The sequence below is a fragment of the Epargyreus clarus genome, unplaced genomic scaffold (assembly GCF_041222505.1).
Source record: "Epargyreus clarus isolate Ecla_fem2 unplaced genomic scaffold, WU_Ecla_fem_2.2 ptg000035l, whole genome shotgun sequence".
In the NCBI taxonomy this organism is placed as follows: Eukaryota; Metazoa; Arthropoda; class Insecta; order Lepidoptera; family Hesperiidae; genus Epargyreus; species Epargyreus clarus.
In genome coordinates, this window is record NW_027332240.1 from 5,379,633 (window position 1) to 5,392,658 (window position 13,026).

Consider the following 13,026-nt stretch of genomic DNA (forward strand, 5'->3'; position numbering starts at 1 on the left):
TTAAAAGTTAAATATTTATGGTAACCTGCAAAGTATCTACATTTTTTTAATCTGTGGAATGTTTGATGCGGATGGCTGAAAAGTCAGAAGTCAGAGTCGGTAAAGAATATAAAGCTTGTGTCAAATTGACAAGTTTGTCAAGGTAACGTGACATTTTGTTGTTCTTTTGGTTATATCGAACCGCTCATATTTTGTAATATCTAAATCTAATTGTATAACTAAAATACTGTATACTACTCACATGTCAACCTAGTCTGATCTTAAAATGGGTGAACGATATAACATTCACAGTCAGTTAGAGCATTTACAGAGCAAGTACATTGGCACGGGTCACGCCGATACGACCAAGTACGAATGGTTGACCAACCAACACCGGGACTCTTGCTGTAGCTATATGGGACACCCGGATTTACTCGGCTATTTTGCGATCGTGGAGAATGAAACTAAAGCTAGAGTGAAGTTTAACTTGATGGAAAAGATGTTACAGCCTTGCGGACCACCTCCAGAGAAACCGGAAGATTAAATTAATATAATTTTAGTGTAAATTAAGGGGTAGTGATACATTTTGAAAAGGACTATTCCATTTATTAATAAGTATCCACCGTTCGTGACAAATGACTGTTTATTCATTGTATATTGGTATAAGCATGAAATCATTTTTAGATGAACATGAAAAATGTTTAGAACTTTACTGTGTTACTACTAATTAATAATCTATGTATCTAATAATTAGTAACTTCATAAGCTAACCTTCGCTAGTCGGAGGTACTTTGAAGAAGAATAATAAGTAACACGAGACCAATTTTAAAGTATTTTCTTACAAATAAAACAATTATGGCACATTAATTATTAGAGTTTAATAATCTTTTCCATTCCTCCAGTTTCGCATTCATGACTTCTTCCCTTTGCTTCTTTTCTGCATCCCACACTTTTTTCCTTTCAATATTCTTGACTACGCTGGCTACCAGAATTTTTCGTATTATGGGCATTAAGTTTGCGCATTCCTTCTCTAATATTTCCATGATATTTGTGACTAATTCAACATCCATGGATCCAATTTGTCGGAAATCGGTCACTTGGTTCAACTCGCACAACGTAGACATTGTTACGAGGCCGTGATTCGCTCCTTCTTTTAGTGGTGATCTTAAAGCTAGATGTTCCTCTGCTTCCGATGGATCGAGGAATAATTGATCATTAATGACAGCTACTGAGCACGCTGTGATAATGTCGTACATGGGTATGACAGCATCGGCTAAGGCCAGGCCAGCTGCATTGATGGCAGCAGCTAAACAGCCTCCGTCGTGTTCCAAGATGTAGATATAGATGTCGACCTGTTAAAGAAATTGGGTTCCCATAATTTTCATGCCAATAATAACGCTTTAGTTTCTACACTCACAGCCCCACACTAGGATTCCGTGTATCATGGGTGCCATGGACACACACAAAGACAGATACATAAACACCCAGACCCAGAAACAGAAACCTAAATTCATCATTTAGATATCTGTTTGGCCAGGGATCGAACCCGTGACCCTCTGCACGTCAGACCGGTATGGTGAACGCTCCGCCACACGGGTCGTCGAAGATGTTTATAAAGCTTATGTAAGTATGTCTCGTTCTTTGAAACTGTACAGCACAAAGGGATTAACAGATTTTAGTTGACCTGTGAATTCATCTATATTGCGGCAGAGACAGACAATACTTCCCTTGATGTTTATTTAATTTTTAATCAGTTGAGTTTTTCGTTTTTATAATAATTACTACTTGGTGAATGCAAATACAATGACTTGCTTAGTTTACGTAGTTTTAAAAAGGTGGTAGCACCCTTTGTGTTTTGACTCTTGTGGCACCACCGCCACACCTTTCCTGCCTATTAATAGCATGTATTCTGGTTTGAAGGGTGTTTAAGGGAGACATACTTTTCCAAAACCATCCAGCTTAGTCCTCAGGGTTAGCGACACATCTGTGGCTGACCTCAGGTAAGAATATCTTGTCCTATCTGGGGTTGATTACATATGTCTGTGGGCACCAGTAGCCATTTACGATCTGGTGGACTGCATGCTCGTCTGCTACTCCCATAATATTAAAAAAATACATACCGAGTTATCAATAATCTTTGATTGTTACCTGGTGATTGGGAAATGCCTGCCTACACACAGCTGGTTCTAGAGCCTTCTTCACGGCAGCTGACAGAGCCTTCTCTTCAGAATCTGGTACATACGGCCGTCTTTTACGAGGACAGGAAAACGGTGCAAATTTGAATTCAACGTACAGCTGACCGAGTGGCCTAAAAAAGTTAAAGAGTTATATTTAACACTAGCAGACCCGGCAAACTTTGTACCGTCTCAAAATCTTTTTATCAAATATATTTCATATAAAATATAGCCTATGTTACTCGTGGATAATGTAGCTCTCGAATGGTGAAAGAATTTTTAAAATCGGTCCAGTAGTTTTAGAGCCTATTCATTACAATCAATCAAACAAACAAAGTTTTCCTCCTTATAATATTAGTATAGATATAGTATCAAAAAAGTAGTAATTACATGCAAAATAAGGATAATTTATAGACATACAAATCAAATGTGAAAAGTGTTTGGTTGTTACCATAAAGAGTAATTTTTATGTTTTTTGGAGATCCCCCTTATAATGTACAAATGTTCCACAACCTCCTACTGTGCAGTTTCTAACTTTACATGTTTACTAACTTTACTGTACATATTAGATATGTAAAGTAAAGTTAAAGGTATGTAAAGTGAAGTAAACAGACATTTTTTTACCAGAATTATGTCTCTAAATGCTTTTAAAAATATACATTTTATAATTTTTTCGAAGATTATACAGAAGAGATTTCTTTTTTTGTTTCTTACATTTTATTTTCATGATCCTTAAAGAAGTCTTGAAAGAAGCCTCCTTAACGATCAGGGGGTCACAACCATTTTGAAAATCACTGCCATGAATATGAAAATGCAATTTATTTAATTTTACCTGAACTCAGTCTGGTGCGGTATTTCTCTGGGTTCAAAGACAGAACAGGTAACCTTTGTGTTCTTTGATTCTACGTATGAAGAACCCTTCGCTTGTGAAACCGTATCTACTCTGGCAACTGAAAAGAATGTTATGAATAAATAAATATTTTCAAAATGTAGTAGACAAACAGTAGTGTCGAAGACGTTATATATGTAACTGTTTGTTTTACTAGGTTATAGTCCCCGCCAAACTGCTAGTCCGCTAAAGTTGTTTTTTTTTTATTTATTTAATACCATAAAAATATACATTGGTTCACAATTGAAAGATATCCATATAAACCCTATGTAGGTTTGTCTTGGATACTGGGTTACCCTCGAACAGTTGCTAAAATAAATATTATCAATGGATGTAAACCCATCGATGTTGGATCATACAACTATGGCGATGCGATTTATTTTGGTATTCAGTGCGGACTAGCAGTTTTACGCGGACTATACCTCACAATGTTTACCTTCATCGTTCTAGAAATTTATTACTAATTTCTAAAATGGACATAACTTCAATAAATTAGAGCGGTGCATCTGGGATTCGAACTTCCGACCCCCCGACTAAGAGGTCGATTTCAAAGCACTAGGTTATTACTACGACTACTATTACTACTTTCTAATGCTAAGCAGGGCCGGATTTAAGGGAGGGCAACCGGAGCGGCAGCCCCGGGGCCTCCACAAAAGAGGGGCCCCCAAAATAGAGACGTCGGATTTTTTTTTTTAACTCCGACTAGTAAACACTAGTAAAAAAATATATCTTTTCCTTTGATATTTTTTTTCGCTGTTTTACCTTTATCTACAGTACCTACCTGCGGTTCACAATAAAATATTTATTGAAAAACTCAACTGAAAAAATTTTTCATTTTATTCGGAAAATAATTTGGGGCCAGGGGGCCTCCTTTGTTGCCCCAATGCCTATAGACCTCTAAATCCGGCCCTGACGCTAAGCTTATTACCGCTAAATTCCTAATGCAAAAAAGTATAAAATACGTACGAAACCTACACAAACTTCGCACGTCGTCCGGTGCGCGCCCATCCTTTCTCAGTCCGTTTTCATCAAAAAGATCCTTATAAAGTTCTTCTTTCGACTTCTTGAATTCTTTCGTGAAACATTTGTATGATATACTGTTCTCTGGCGCGTTATTTCGTCGATAATCAAGCGGCATTTTTGTCCAGGTTGTTCAATTTAAAAAAATTAGGAAAACAACTTCGATAATAACTTCAATTTTCAATATGAATTATTGATTTTGACATTTTTGACAGTGACATTACAAACACAGAACACCTAACGGAGACAAAATAACAATCCGCATGCGGTTGGTTGGGCTCTGTGTTGCCCTCGGAAGAGATACAACAACATAAAACATTTGTTATCAGAGTTGTTATTATTATTGTTATAAAGTAATATAATAAGCCAGTTGAATGATATAAAAATAATAAATAATGTAAATATAAAGGCGGAGAAATGTTATTGGAGCCATCTTGCCTAAGCCAGTGAAAAAAACAAATAACGTAATCACAAGCTGTCAATGTATCATTCTGTGTCAATGTGTCATGTTAATGTCAATTGGTGATCTGAGATTGTCAATGTCACCAAGCCAAGTTGTTACTGTTCAATTAAAATAGTGTGATTCGAACGAAAATGTGATATTCGCTTTTCACTTATGTTCCTTGTGATGCATTAAGCATAAGTTATCTCAATATACGAAACATTCAACCGTGACAAATGTAAGTTGATTCAGTTGGTCGATTGGCATTGACTATGACCATTCACTGACTTCGCTCTGCAACCGGTGACGTTTCATGGCCTGTACAAAAACTGTTTAATTTATATTTACTGACTTTCACGGTTTGAAAAAGGTCATCTTTATCATCCGCGGGACATTTAAGGCTTGTCATAGGTACATAATGTTTTTATAATTTTATTTATTTATGCCATATTTACGCACGCTGTTTTAACGTAATTATTCCTAGTTACTATCACTGTCAATGCCACTTGTAGATTAAATAGATTGGCTTTGAATCGTAGATATTAACGCACTGCTTTTTGATATAAAAACATTTTTTTGTCACATGAATAATTAGTTTATATAAGATTGGGGTAGCTAATGAGCATATCCACCAATTCCGCCCATGGGCATCTGTAACCTCATATTGAACAGGTCTTCAACCTGAAACTGATATCAGATGTGTCGCTACTCCTAAGGACTAATATGGTCACCTAATATACAAGTCAGTTGTTAAGTCCTGAAATACAAAATCACAAAATCCAACAAAAAAAATGTTAAATGATCTTGCTCTTATTTCTTAAGTCAAATTAAGTAAATAAATAAATTTTGTGAAGCATACCTTTTTGGCCTTTTTATTTATATCATTTCCCCAGTTCACAGTAGTATTTTGTAATATTTAGCTCTTTACTGTAAAGCCTTAGTGATTTGTACCACTCTCAGTCTTTCTAAGATTTCAAAATCAAAAATATTCTATTTTTGAGAAACCAACATTATCAATTTCAGTTCAAAATGCTGCGCTTAAGAACTGTTGTCTTGGCTGTGTCGGCGTTTATAGCAACATGGGCACTCTCCGCTGCAGAGGGTCAGGCGCCATTACCACCCTCGTCATCAGCGACCACAGAGGTATGTGGCATTTCTATGTTAAGGTACTTCTTGCTAGTTCCATTTTTACAACCTGAAATTATGAAAGAAAAATGTTAATAAATGCCTCTGAGGTAAGCATTAGTGATGGAACCATGGGCTAAGGGACTCTAGCCTTCCCCAAAATGTAAAGATATATTTAAGTTTAGATGTGATCTTATAAGGAATGAGAAAATATCAGAAATAAGAGAACCTTTTTTGTCAATTTTCGACTAATATCAGAGACTGCATTCTACATAAGCATTCTTTCCATTTTGTAATTTTGGTTAAGTCATCTCAGCAATAAGAAAACTTGTTTTTGAGAGACTGCACTCTATATCAGATTTCTTGTCCTATTTTCGCTATTTTTTTGTAGTTTTGGCTGCATCTGACCTCCCGAACAAAATTCTGAATCTATCAGGGTCAAACATATTATAGATCACATCTAGCGTAAACAGTTAGCTGAAACTTGAATTAAGTGTATATTTTAATTAATTTAACTTAAGTGAATTGCCTGACTAAAGTCATATCTGTTCTATATGGGCTTGAGCAGGTTTTTATCATTGATGAGATAAGCCAAGATATTAATCAAAATTAATCCATTTATTATTCTCATACACAAATTACACATTAATAGTTCTATTTTATCTATTTATAGATAGCTAAGTACAAATAAGAGCAAAAACAGACCATGTGAATGATAATATACTGCCGCCCATGGACATCTGTAATAAACCCCAGATAGGATTAGATATTCCTACCTGAGGTCGGTCACTGATGCACCGCTACCCCTGAGGACTAAGCTGGAACGCCTCGGAAAAGTCTGTCTCCCTTACCACACCCTTCAAACCAGAACACAGCAGCGCCTAACACTGCTGTTATTAGATAGAAATAGGTGTGGCGGTGGTGCCGCTGGAGTCGAACCACAAAAGTTTCTACCACCTTTTGATTTTATTTATTTTAGGTTTGACAACAAGTAACAATTTTGTCATAAAGAATGTACTCAGTCACAATCAATAACCTTTAATTAGGACGAATGTGATAAACATTTAATCTTTCTTATGAATACTTGCATCTTTTGTGGTATGTTGGTACCAATGGAGTTTGTGTACTATGAGCCTCCAAAACTATTTAGCCCATAGTATTATTAGAATACTAGTACAATAGTATAGTATATAGTGTTCTGTTCTGAACATCATGGTAGATTTAACTTGGGTGTAGAGGGAATGCAAGTATCTGTATGATATCGTTAAACATTTGGGCTAGTTTCAAATGTTCTTAGATTACAGTGGATAATCAAATGAGCATGCAATCTAGCTGATGGTAAGTGGCAACTTACATTGTCATAGACATCTGGGATCAACCTGAGGTAGGCCAGTAATTATACCTGATGATGGCCAGATACATTGCTACCAATAAAAATATAAATGTCTTGAAGTTTTTCATCTTTCATCACCTTTCAAATTAGACCACATTACCACAACTCTGTTATTATTCGATAAAAATCAGTCTAAATCTTACATCTGTTGTTAAATTTAAGTTCTATATCAAACAAGTACACCAAACAGGTTATTGAATAAAAACTACATATGTTCTATAAAAAAGTGTGGCACAGGTAGAGTATAGTCATTTGCACGCAAAAAGTAAATCTTTATTATTCTGTAGTTAATGACAACAGCACAAGCTTAATGATATTTTCTTGTAATGAAGTTATGTTAAGTTTTCCTTAAATCTTGTTTGCAGAGTTTTTTTTTGTAGTAATCTCAGTGTTTACAGCGTGACGTAAGTTCCTATTACAGAAGTCACATTGAACTAGAGAATTATTATAAAAATAAAAACCTGACTTAAAAATATGGTATGTGTACGTGGTATGTATGGTGGTGTATATTTTTTATTATTTTGCATCTGCACGCATCCTTTGTGGGAGGGAGGGTGTTACATACTGCATTGTTTAAAATATATACCATCCATATTATAAATATATACCATATTAATTAGTAGCGGATTATTGCGAAGTAGTTTAATTCCATAATAGCTCAAATAAATATAGTTCAAAAAACTAAAAAACATGCTTTTATGATAAAATCAACTAAAAAGTAGAAATTTATTCTATTTCATTCTTTCGTACATGCAGGGTAAGATAAGGATGTATGTTGATCTCTTTCTACTGAAAAACGGAGTTACTCACTGACAAACATACAAGTGAGGCTAATATAAAGCGTGTAAAAATAGCCTACGTTACTGTTACAATTGAGATGAATCCAACGACACCTCATATGTTAAAATCAGTGAAACCTATTGGGCTGTAAGGCGTACCAAAGAAGGCGACATAAATTCGCTCGAAACACATTACCCTCTGCATTCGGATAAAAAATATACATATACAAGCCTGTATGTACTGATGTTACGCTCTTAAAAAAAGCATAATAAAAAAATAATATTATGTGTTACATCGGCGCGCGCATCTTTATTCTTAAACGCGTTAAAAAAATTTAACGACAATAATATCTAACATTTATATTATTATAGTGTAACAGGCAAGTCTAGGTCATATTTGTTATAAACGCTACAAAAAAACAAGATCACAAAAAGTATTTACAAGGAAAATTGTATTAAAAGTAACACAATAATACTTTGTGGCCATCAATTGTTCCGTGACCTTATTAACAATCTTTTCTTTGTACTCTCAATGGTAAAACGGCAAATATAATTTTGATCAAATGGTTTTGTTGCATTTTGATGAATTGGCAAAGATAGTGTTATTTTAACATAATTGTATTCTAGTAGTAATGACTCCTACAATTTTATACTGACAGATACTTTATTTAAAGTCTTACTAAAGACATTAATGTAGTGCAATAATTTATTAGATAACTTGGAAATATAAATAAATATCGTCACTAAATACATGGTACTTAATCAATTTCAAATTAATTATTAGTAAAGTATTCAACATGTTTTTATATCATAATGTTATTTTATAGGTTTCTTATTTATATATATCTATTGGGATATAATATGAAAAGCTTAGAACACTTTACTCATTACTTATTGTAATCGTATAAAATTGTTAGTTATAAAAATATGGTAATAGTCCCGAATATCAAGAAGGTTTTGATGCTCGTACAATAGCTGCAAAAATCGCACCCAGAAACCGCTAAATTAATATAATTTTTGTTGGTATTCGGTCGTATGCTGTCCGCATTGATGCTGAAAAAAGCAAATATTGCACGACGAATAACAAATAATATTCATATTCATATATCTACCTATATACTCAACCCATTGTGGGTAAACATTGTTAATGCATTGTGTAAGATTATAGGTATACTTGTTTGTACCCGCGCCTTCAGATCAGGATTTTTTTTATATAATGTAGCAGTAGCGGACGGGCATGCAGTCCACGTGTTGCTAGGTGGGTACTGCCGCCCATGAAAAATTATAATCAACATTAAATAGGGTTAGATTCCTACCTGAGGTCGGCCACAGATGCGCCGCTACTCCTGCGGACTAAGCTGGAACGCCTTTAAAAAGTCTCCCGTACCCTTCAAACCAGAACGCATCTGCGCTTAACACTGCTTTTATTAAGTAGAAATGGGTGTGGCGATGGTGCCGCCGGAGTCCACAATGGGATCTATCACCTTCAAGATGGTAACCATAAACAAGTAAACTAATTTTTGTATGTGAGCCCTTTAAAAAAAACAGTGATAGCCTAGTGGTTAAGAAGCTCGGCCTGTCGTCCAGGGGTCCTAGGTTCAATACCCAGGCACGCACCTCTGATTTTTTGAAATTATGTGCGTATTAGAAATTAATTATCACTTGCTAAACGGTGAAGGAAAACATCGTGAGGAAACCTTATGCAGGATTCCTGGGAGTATTAAAAAAAAAAAACAAATCTCAATTATATGTAAAGTCTACCAATACGCACTTGGCCAGCGCGGTGGACTGTGGCCTAATCCTTCTCATTATGAGAGGAGACCCGTGCCCAGCAGTGGGACAATAATGGGTTGATGATATATATATAAGATTTCTAGCCTGGCTCTGGGTGTTTCTGTAGTCTTCGTGTGTATATAGCACTCCAGATACAGGAAATCCTAGTGTGAGCCTATGAGTGTAGAACGCGTTTAAAATATTTAACGCTATGTAAAAAGGCGTGGTATGGAACAAGTAATTATTTGACAGATAAATCTGTGCGGTCTGAAGTAGCTCCAGCATGTGGAGCTGGAGCTATTGCCATTACGTAAAGTTCGTAACGTTCGTTGATAAAATATATTTTTAATGCGATGTTATGAAGATTCTTTCGGCGTTTCTTCTTCGTAACGAAACACCTTGTGTAGTGGTGGTACCTTGTTTATAACATATCTTTGATTTGATTTAATCATAAAAATTGCTCTTATGTTAAGCCGGTAAGCTAGAGATAAAATGAAACGCTTCACTCACTATTCTGGGAAGTAATTAAATGTGAAGTGTACAGACAGATAATTAGGATTATGGCACTTTTAACCATAAGTAGGTTGACTGAAGATAATATTTTGTCGCGTGAATTGTAAAATTAATGTCTTTTTTAACACGCCTTTATTAGCTAGCTATAATGGTGGTCGCTATGCCAAAAAATACTAATAAAGAAAGACAAAAATACAAGATACGCGCGAAAAACATAACCCTTCCTTGGCAGTCGCGTAAAAATTAATAAAATAACTATGGTTCAAAAAACTAAAAAACCCGCTTTTATGATAAAATCAACTAAAAAGTAAAAAATAATTTTCAATCTAGGAATCAATTAAGGAACAGTAAAGAGTATAATTGTGAAAAAAGCGTGGGGTGCTCCATTTATCAGGTTTGAAAAGCGCGCATAAAAGCGTGTTTTTAAGTTTTTTGAACTATATTTATATGTTATAGATGCCGTAAGTTGCATGCGGTCTACCTCATACTAAGGTGTCTCGTATTCTAGTTCTCAAGAGTGCCAACTCGTCTGTAATTGACTTAGGAACCCTCTATATTATTATGGAGTTGGTTGTAGATGTTAATATATGGCAGTGACCATTTACCATCATGTGGGCTTCATGTTCGTTTGTTAATTCAACCTTTTAAAAGCTGTGTCATGGTGGGCACCTTTTTTTTTTGTTTACGAGGGGGAAATCTTCAAAAGGTACCCTATGCCGTAGGAGCGACACGGGGTTATGCGGGGTTAATCCCCCGGTGGCCGTCCTCGGCGCTGCGTAGAGGACTCCGGGATCTCCAAAGGAACGCAACCGGAGACCTCTTAGCGCGTTGCCCTGTCGGGCTCGCCACTCCGTCTGATGTGCACGACGGTATGCGACCACACATACCGCTGTCTTTCCCGGGGTCGCTGTCCGGGCGTTTCGAGCTCCCACTCTCGCCACCTGCAACCCCGGAAGCCCCTTTTAGTCGCCTCTTATGACAGGCAGGGGATACTGCAGCCCTATTCTGGTCCCGGAACTACAGGGACAAGGACCTAAGTGGTAAGGTGGGCACCTAAGTGACCGATGTAATACATCACCGTCACCACCTGTCACCAAACACCAAGATAAGCTGTAGTCTCCCAAATCCCTAAAATTGAGGCGGTACGCATGCTCCTTTGCTATATATCGTCCTATACGTTTTCTACACTCACAGCCCCACACTAGGATTCCCTGTATCGTGCGTGCTATGGACACACACAGAGACAAATACACAAACACCCAGACCCAGAATCAGAAACTTAAATTCATCATTTAAAAATCTATCTGGCCGGGGATCGAACCCGGGAACCTCTGTGCGTCAGACCGGCATGGTGACCGCTCCACCACGCGGGTCCTAAACCCTTACAGTCCTATTCCAGCAATAGGACTTCCCATAGAGTTATAGGCTTTTAAGACGCAATCCACTGAGCTGATCAAGTGCGGATTAGTAGACTGCCTACGGACTTGGGAACATTAAAAAACTCTTAGGCGGTTTACTCATGATTTTTTTCTTTTACCGCAAGCTAGCGATAATTAATTTCTAAGCATATACCTTTGAAAAATCAGCGGTGTATGCTATGCCTGGGATGCGTACCTTGGACCTCCCTGACAGACCGAGAATCGTTACGCTCTCACATCGGCTATAAGTATAACTAAGTTTAAAATTAATTTATTACATTACTAGCTAACCCGGCGAACGTTGTGTTGCCATATAAATAAAAAAATGTTAAGGGTTAACCAACCAATATCACTTAGGGGTATGAAAAATAGATAGTAGCAGATTCACAGACCTACTGAATATGCATATAAAATTTGGTGAAAATCAATAAAGCCGTTTCGGAGGAGTATGGTAACTAACATTGTGACACGAGAATTTTATATATAAGATTAAAACAATAATAACGGTAAATGAATGTAAGTCTTATTCTATATTTAGATTATACGTCATGCTATTGTTATAACATATGTAAAGATAAAAGAAATGACTGAAATATGTATATTGCATTCACGTGTAATATGAATCACTATGTCGAGTTGATTACTAAAGTTTTTTACCTAAATAAAAATGATAATTTATAGGTTTTTTTATATTATGAGTAATTAGAAATTGTATTGTTTTTGTTATTTTAGTTATTCATTATGTTGTTTATTGAGTAATTGGCAATTGTATTGTTTGTATTGTTTTAGTGTTTCTGAAGAAATTGGTTTAAAAACGAAGTCTTTATGTATGTTAATATATTTCGAGGTAATGGCTCACCGATTGTCGTCAACCCATTAATATTCCACTGCTGGGCACGGGTTTTTTTTTATAATATAGGAGTAGCAGACGAGCATGCAGTCTACCTGATGGTAAGTGGCTACTGCCGCCTATGGATATCTGTAATCAAGTGAAGTAAGGATTAGATATTCTTATCTGAGGTCGACCTCAGGACCGCCGCTACCTTTAAGGGCTAAGCTGGAACGCCTCGGAAAAATATGTCTCTTACCACACCCTTCAAACCAGAACACAGGAGCGTTTAACACTGCTGTTATTAGATAGAAATAGGCGTGGCGGTGGTGACGTCGGAGTCGAACCACAAAGGGTTCTACCACCTTACTAGACGGGCTTACTCTCAGAATGGGAAGGGTTTTAGGCCATAGTTCCCGCGCTGAAAATTCCCAGGGATGTAGGTTATCTCACGATGTTTTCCTTCATTATAACGACTGAAAACTATTTTCCAATAAGCACGTTAGGATTTTGCAATTTTGTTATTATTTCTTGAGTTCTTACCCCAGAAACAAACTTTAACCCCACAGAAACAAATAACTGACTACGGCCGTGATATATGTGAATAGATTATTTCAATTCTAGGACTTTCAATCTCAGGATTTTCAAATGTCTCTAACTTTTTAACCAATAACACTGTGTTAATTATGTAT

The 13,026-nt window shown here is 36.3% G+C and overlaps 3 protein-coding genes across 4 annotated transcripts in view; 2 read left to right on the forward strand and 1 right to left on the reverse strand.

Annotated features, from left to right (window-relative positions):
* The first annotated feature begins 136 nt into the window (after positions 1–136).
* Sf3b5 (splicing factor 3B subunit 5) lies at positions 137–846 on the forward strand. The gene has a single exon (XM_073091947.1). The coding sequence runs from the start codon at positions 266–268 to the stop codon at positions 521–523; it is 258 nt and encodes an 85-aa protein (XP_072948048.1). The 5' UTR covers positions 137–265; the 3' UTR covers positions 524–846.
* LOC140756439 (exosome complex component MTR3) lies at positions 833–4,261 on the reverse strand. The gene is made up of 4 exons (XM_073091945.1): positions 4,009–4,261; positions 2,986–3,103; positions 2,128–2,287; positions 833–1,331 (listed from the first exon to the last, which is right to left on the reverse strand). Exons 1-4 carry the CDS (start codon positions 4,178–4,180, stop codon positions 843–845), a joined length of 939 nt encoding a protein of 312 aa, XP_072948046.1. The 5' UTR covers positions 4,181–4,261; the 3' UTR covers positions 833–842.
* Positions 4,262–4,564: 303 nt separating this feature from the next.
* Positions 4,565–13,026, forward strand: part of LOC140756442 (putative divalent cation/proton antiporter TMEM165) — a 55,439-nt gene continuing 46,977 nt past the window's right edge. Inside the window, exons 1-2 of one of the 2 annotated variants that reach the window (XM_073091950.1) lie at positions 4,565–4,915; positions 5,528–5,647. In XM_073091950.1, coding sequence (XP_072948051.1) covers positions 5,534–5,647 — 114 coding nt within the window. In that variant the 5' untranslated portion in view covers positions 4,565–4,915; positions 5,528–5,533. The remainder of the gene's footprint in view (positions 4,916–5,527; positions 5,648–13,026) is intronic. The other variant, XM_073091951.1, reaches the window with a different exon arrangement.

Bases quoted from the DNA above. Each gene is read 5' to 3' on its own strand.
- Sf3b5 (XM_073091947.1), top strand. From the start codon at position 266: ATGGGTGAACGATATAACATTCACAGTCAGTTAGAGCATTTACAGAGC.
- LOC140756439 (XM_073091945.1), bottom strand. From the start codon at position 4,180: ATGCCGCTTGATTATCGACGAAATAACGCGCCAGAGAACAGTATATCA. The intron at 2,288-2,985 runs GTAAAATTAAAT...TAACTTTTTTAG, and splicing joins CCGCACCAGACTGAGTTCAG to GCCACTCGGTCAGCTGTACG. The intron at 1,332-2,127 runs GTAACAATCAAA...TTTCTTTAACAG, and splicing joins AGGCATTTCCCAATCACCAG to GTCGACATCTATATCTACAT.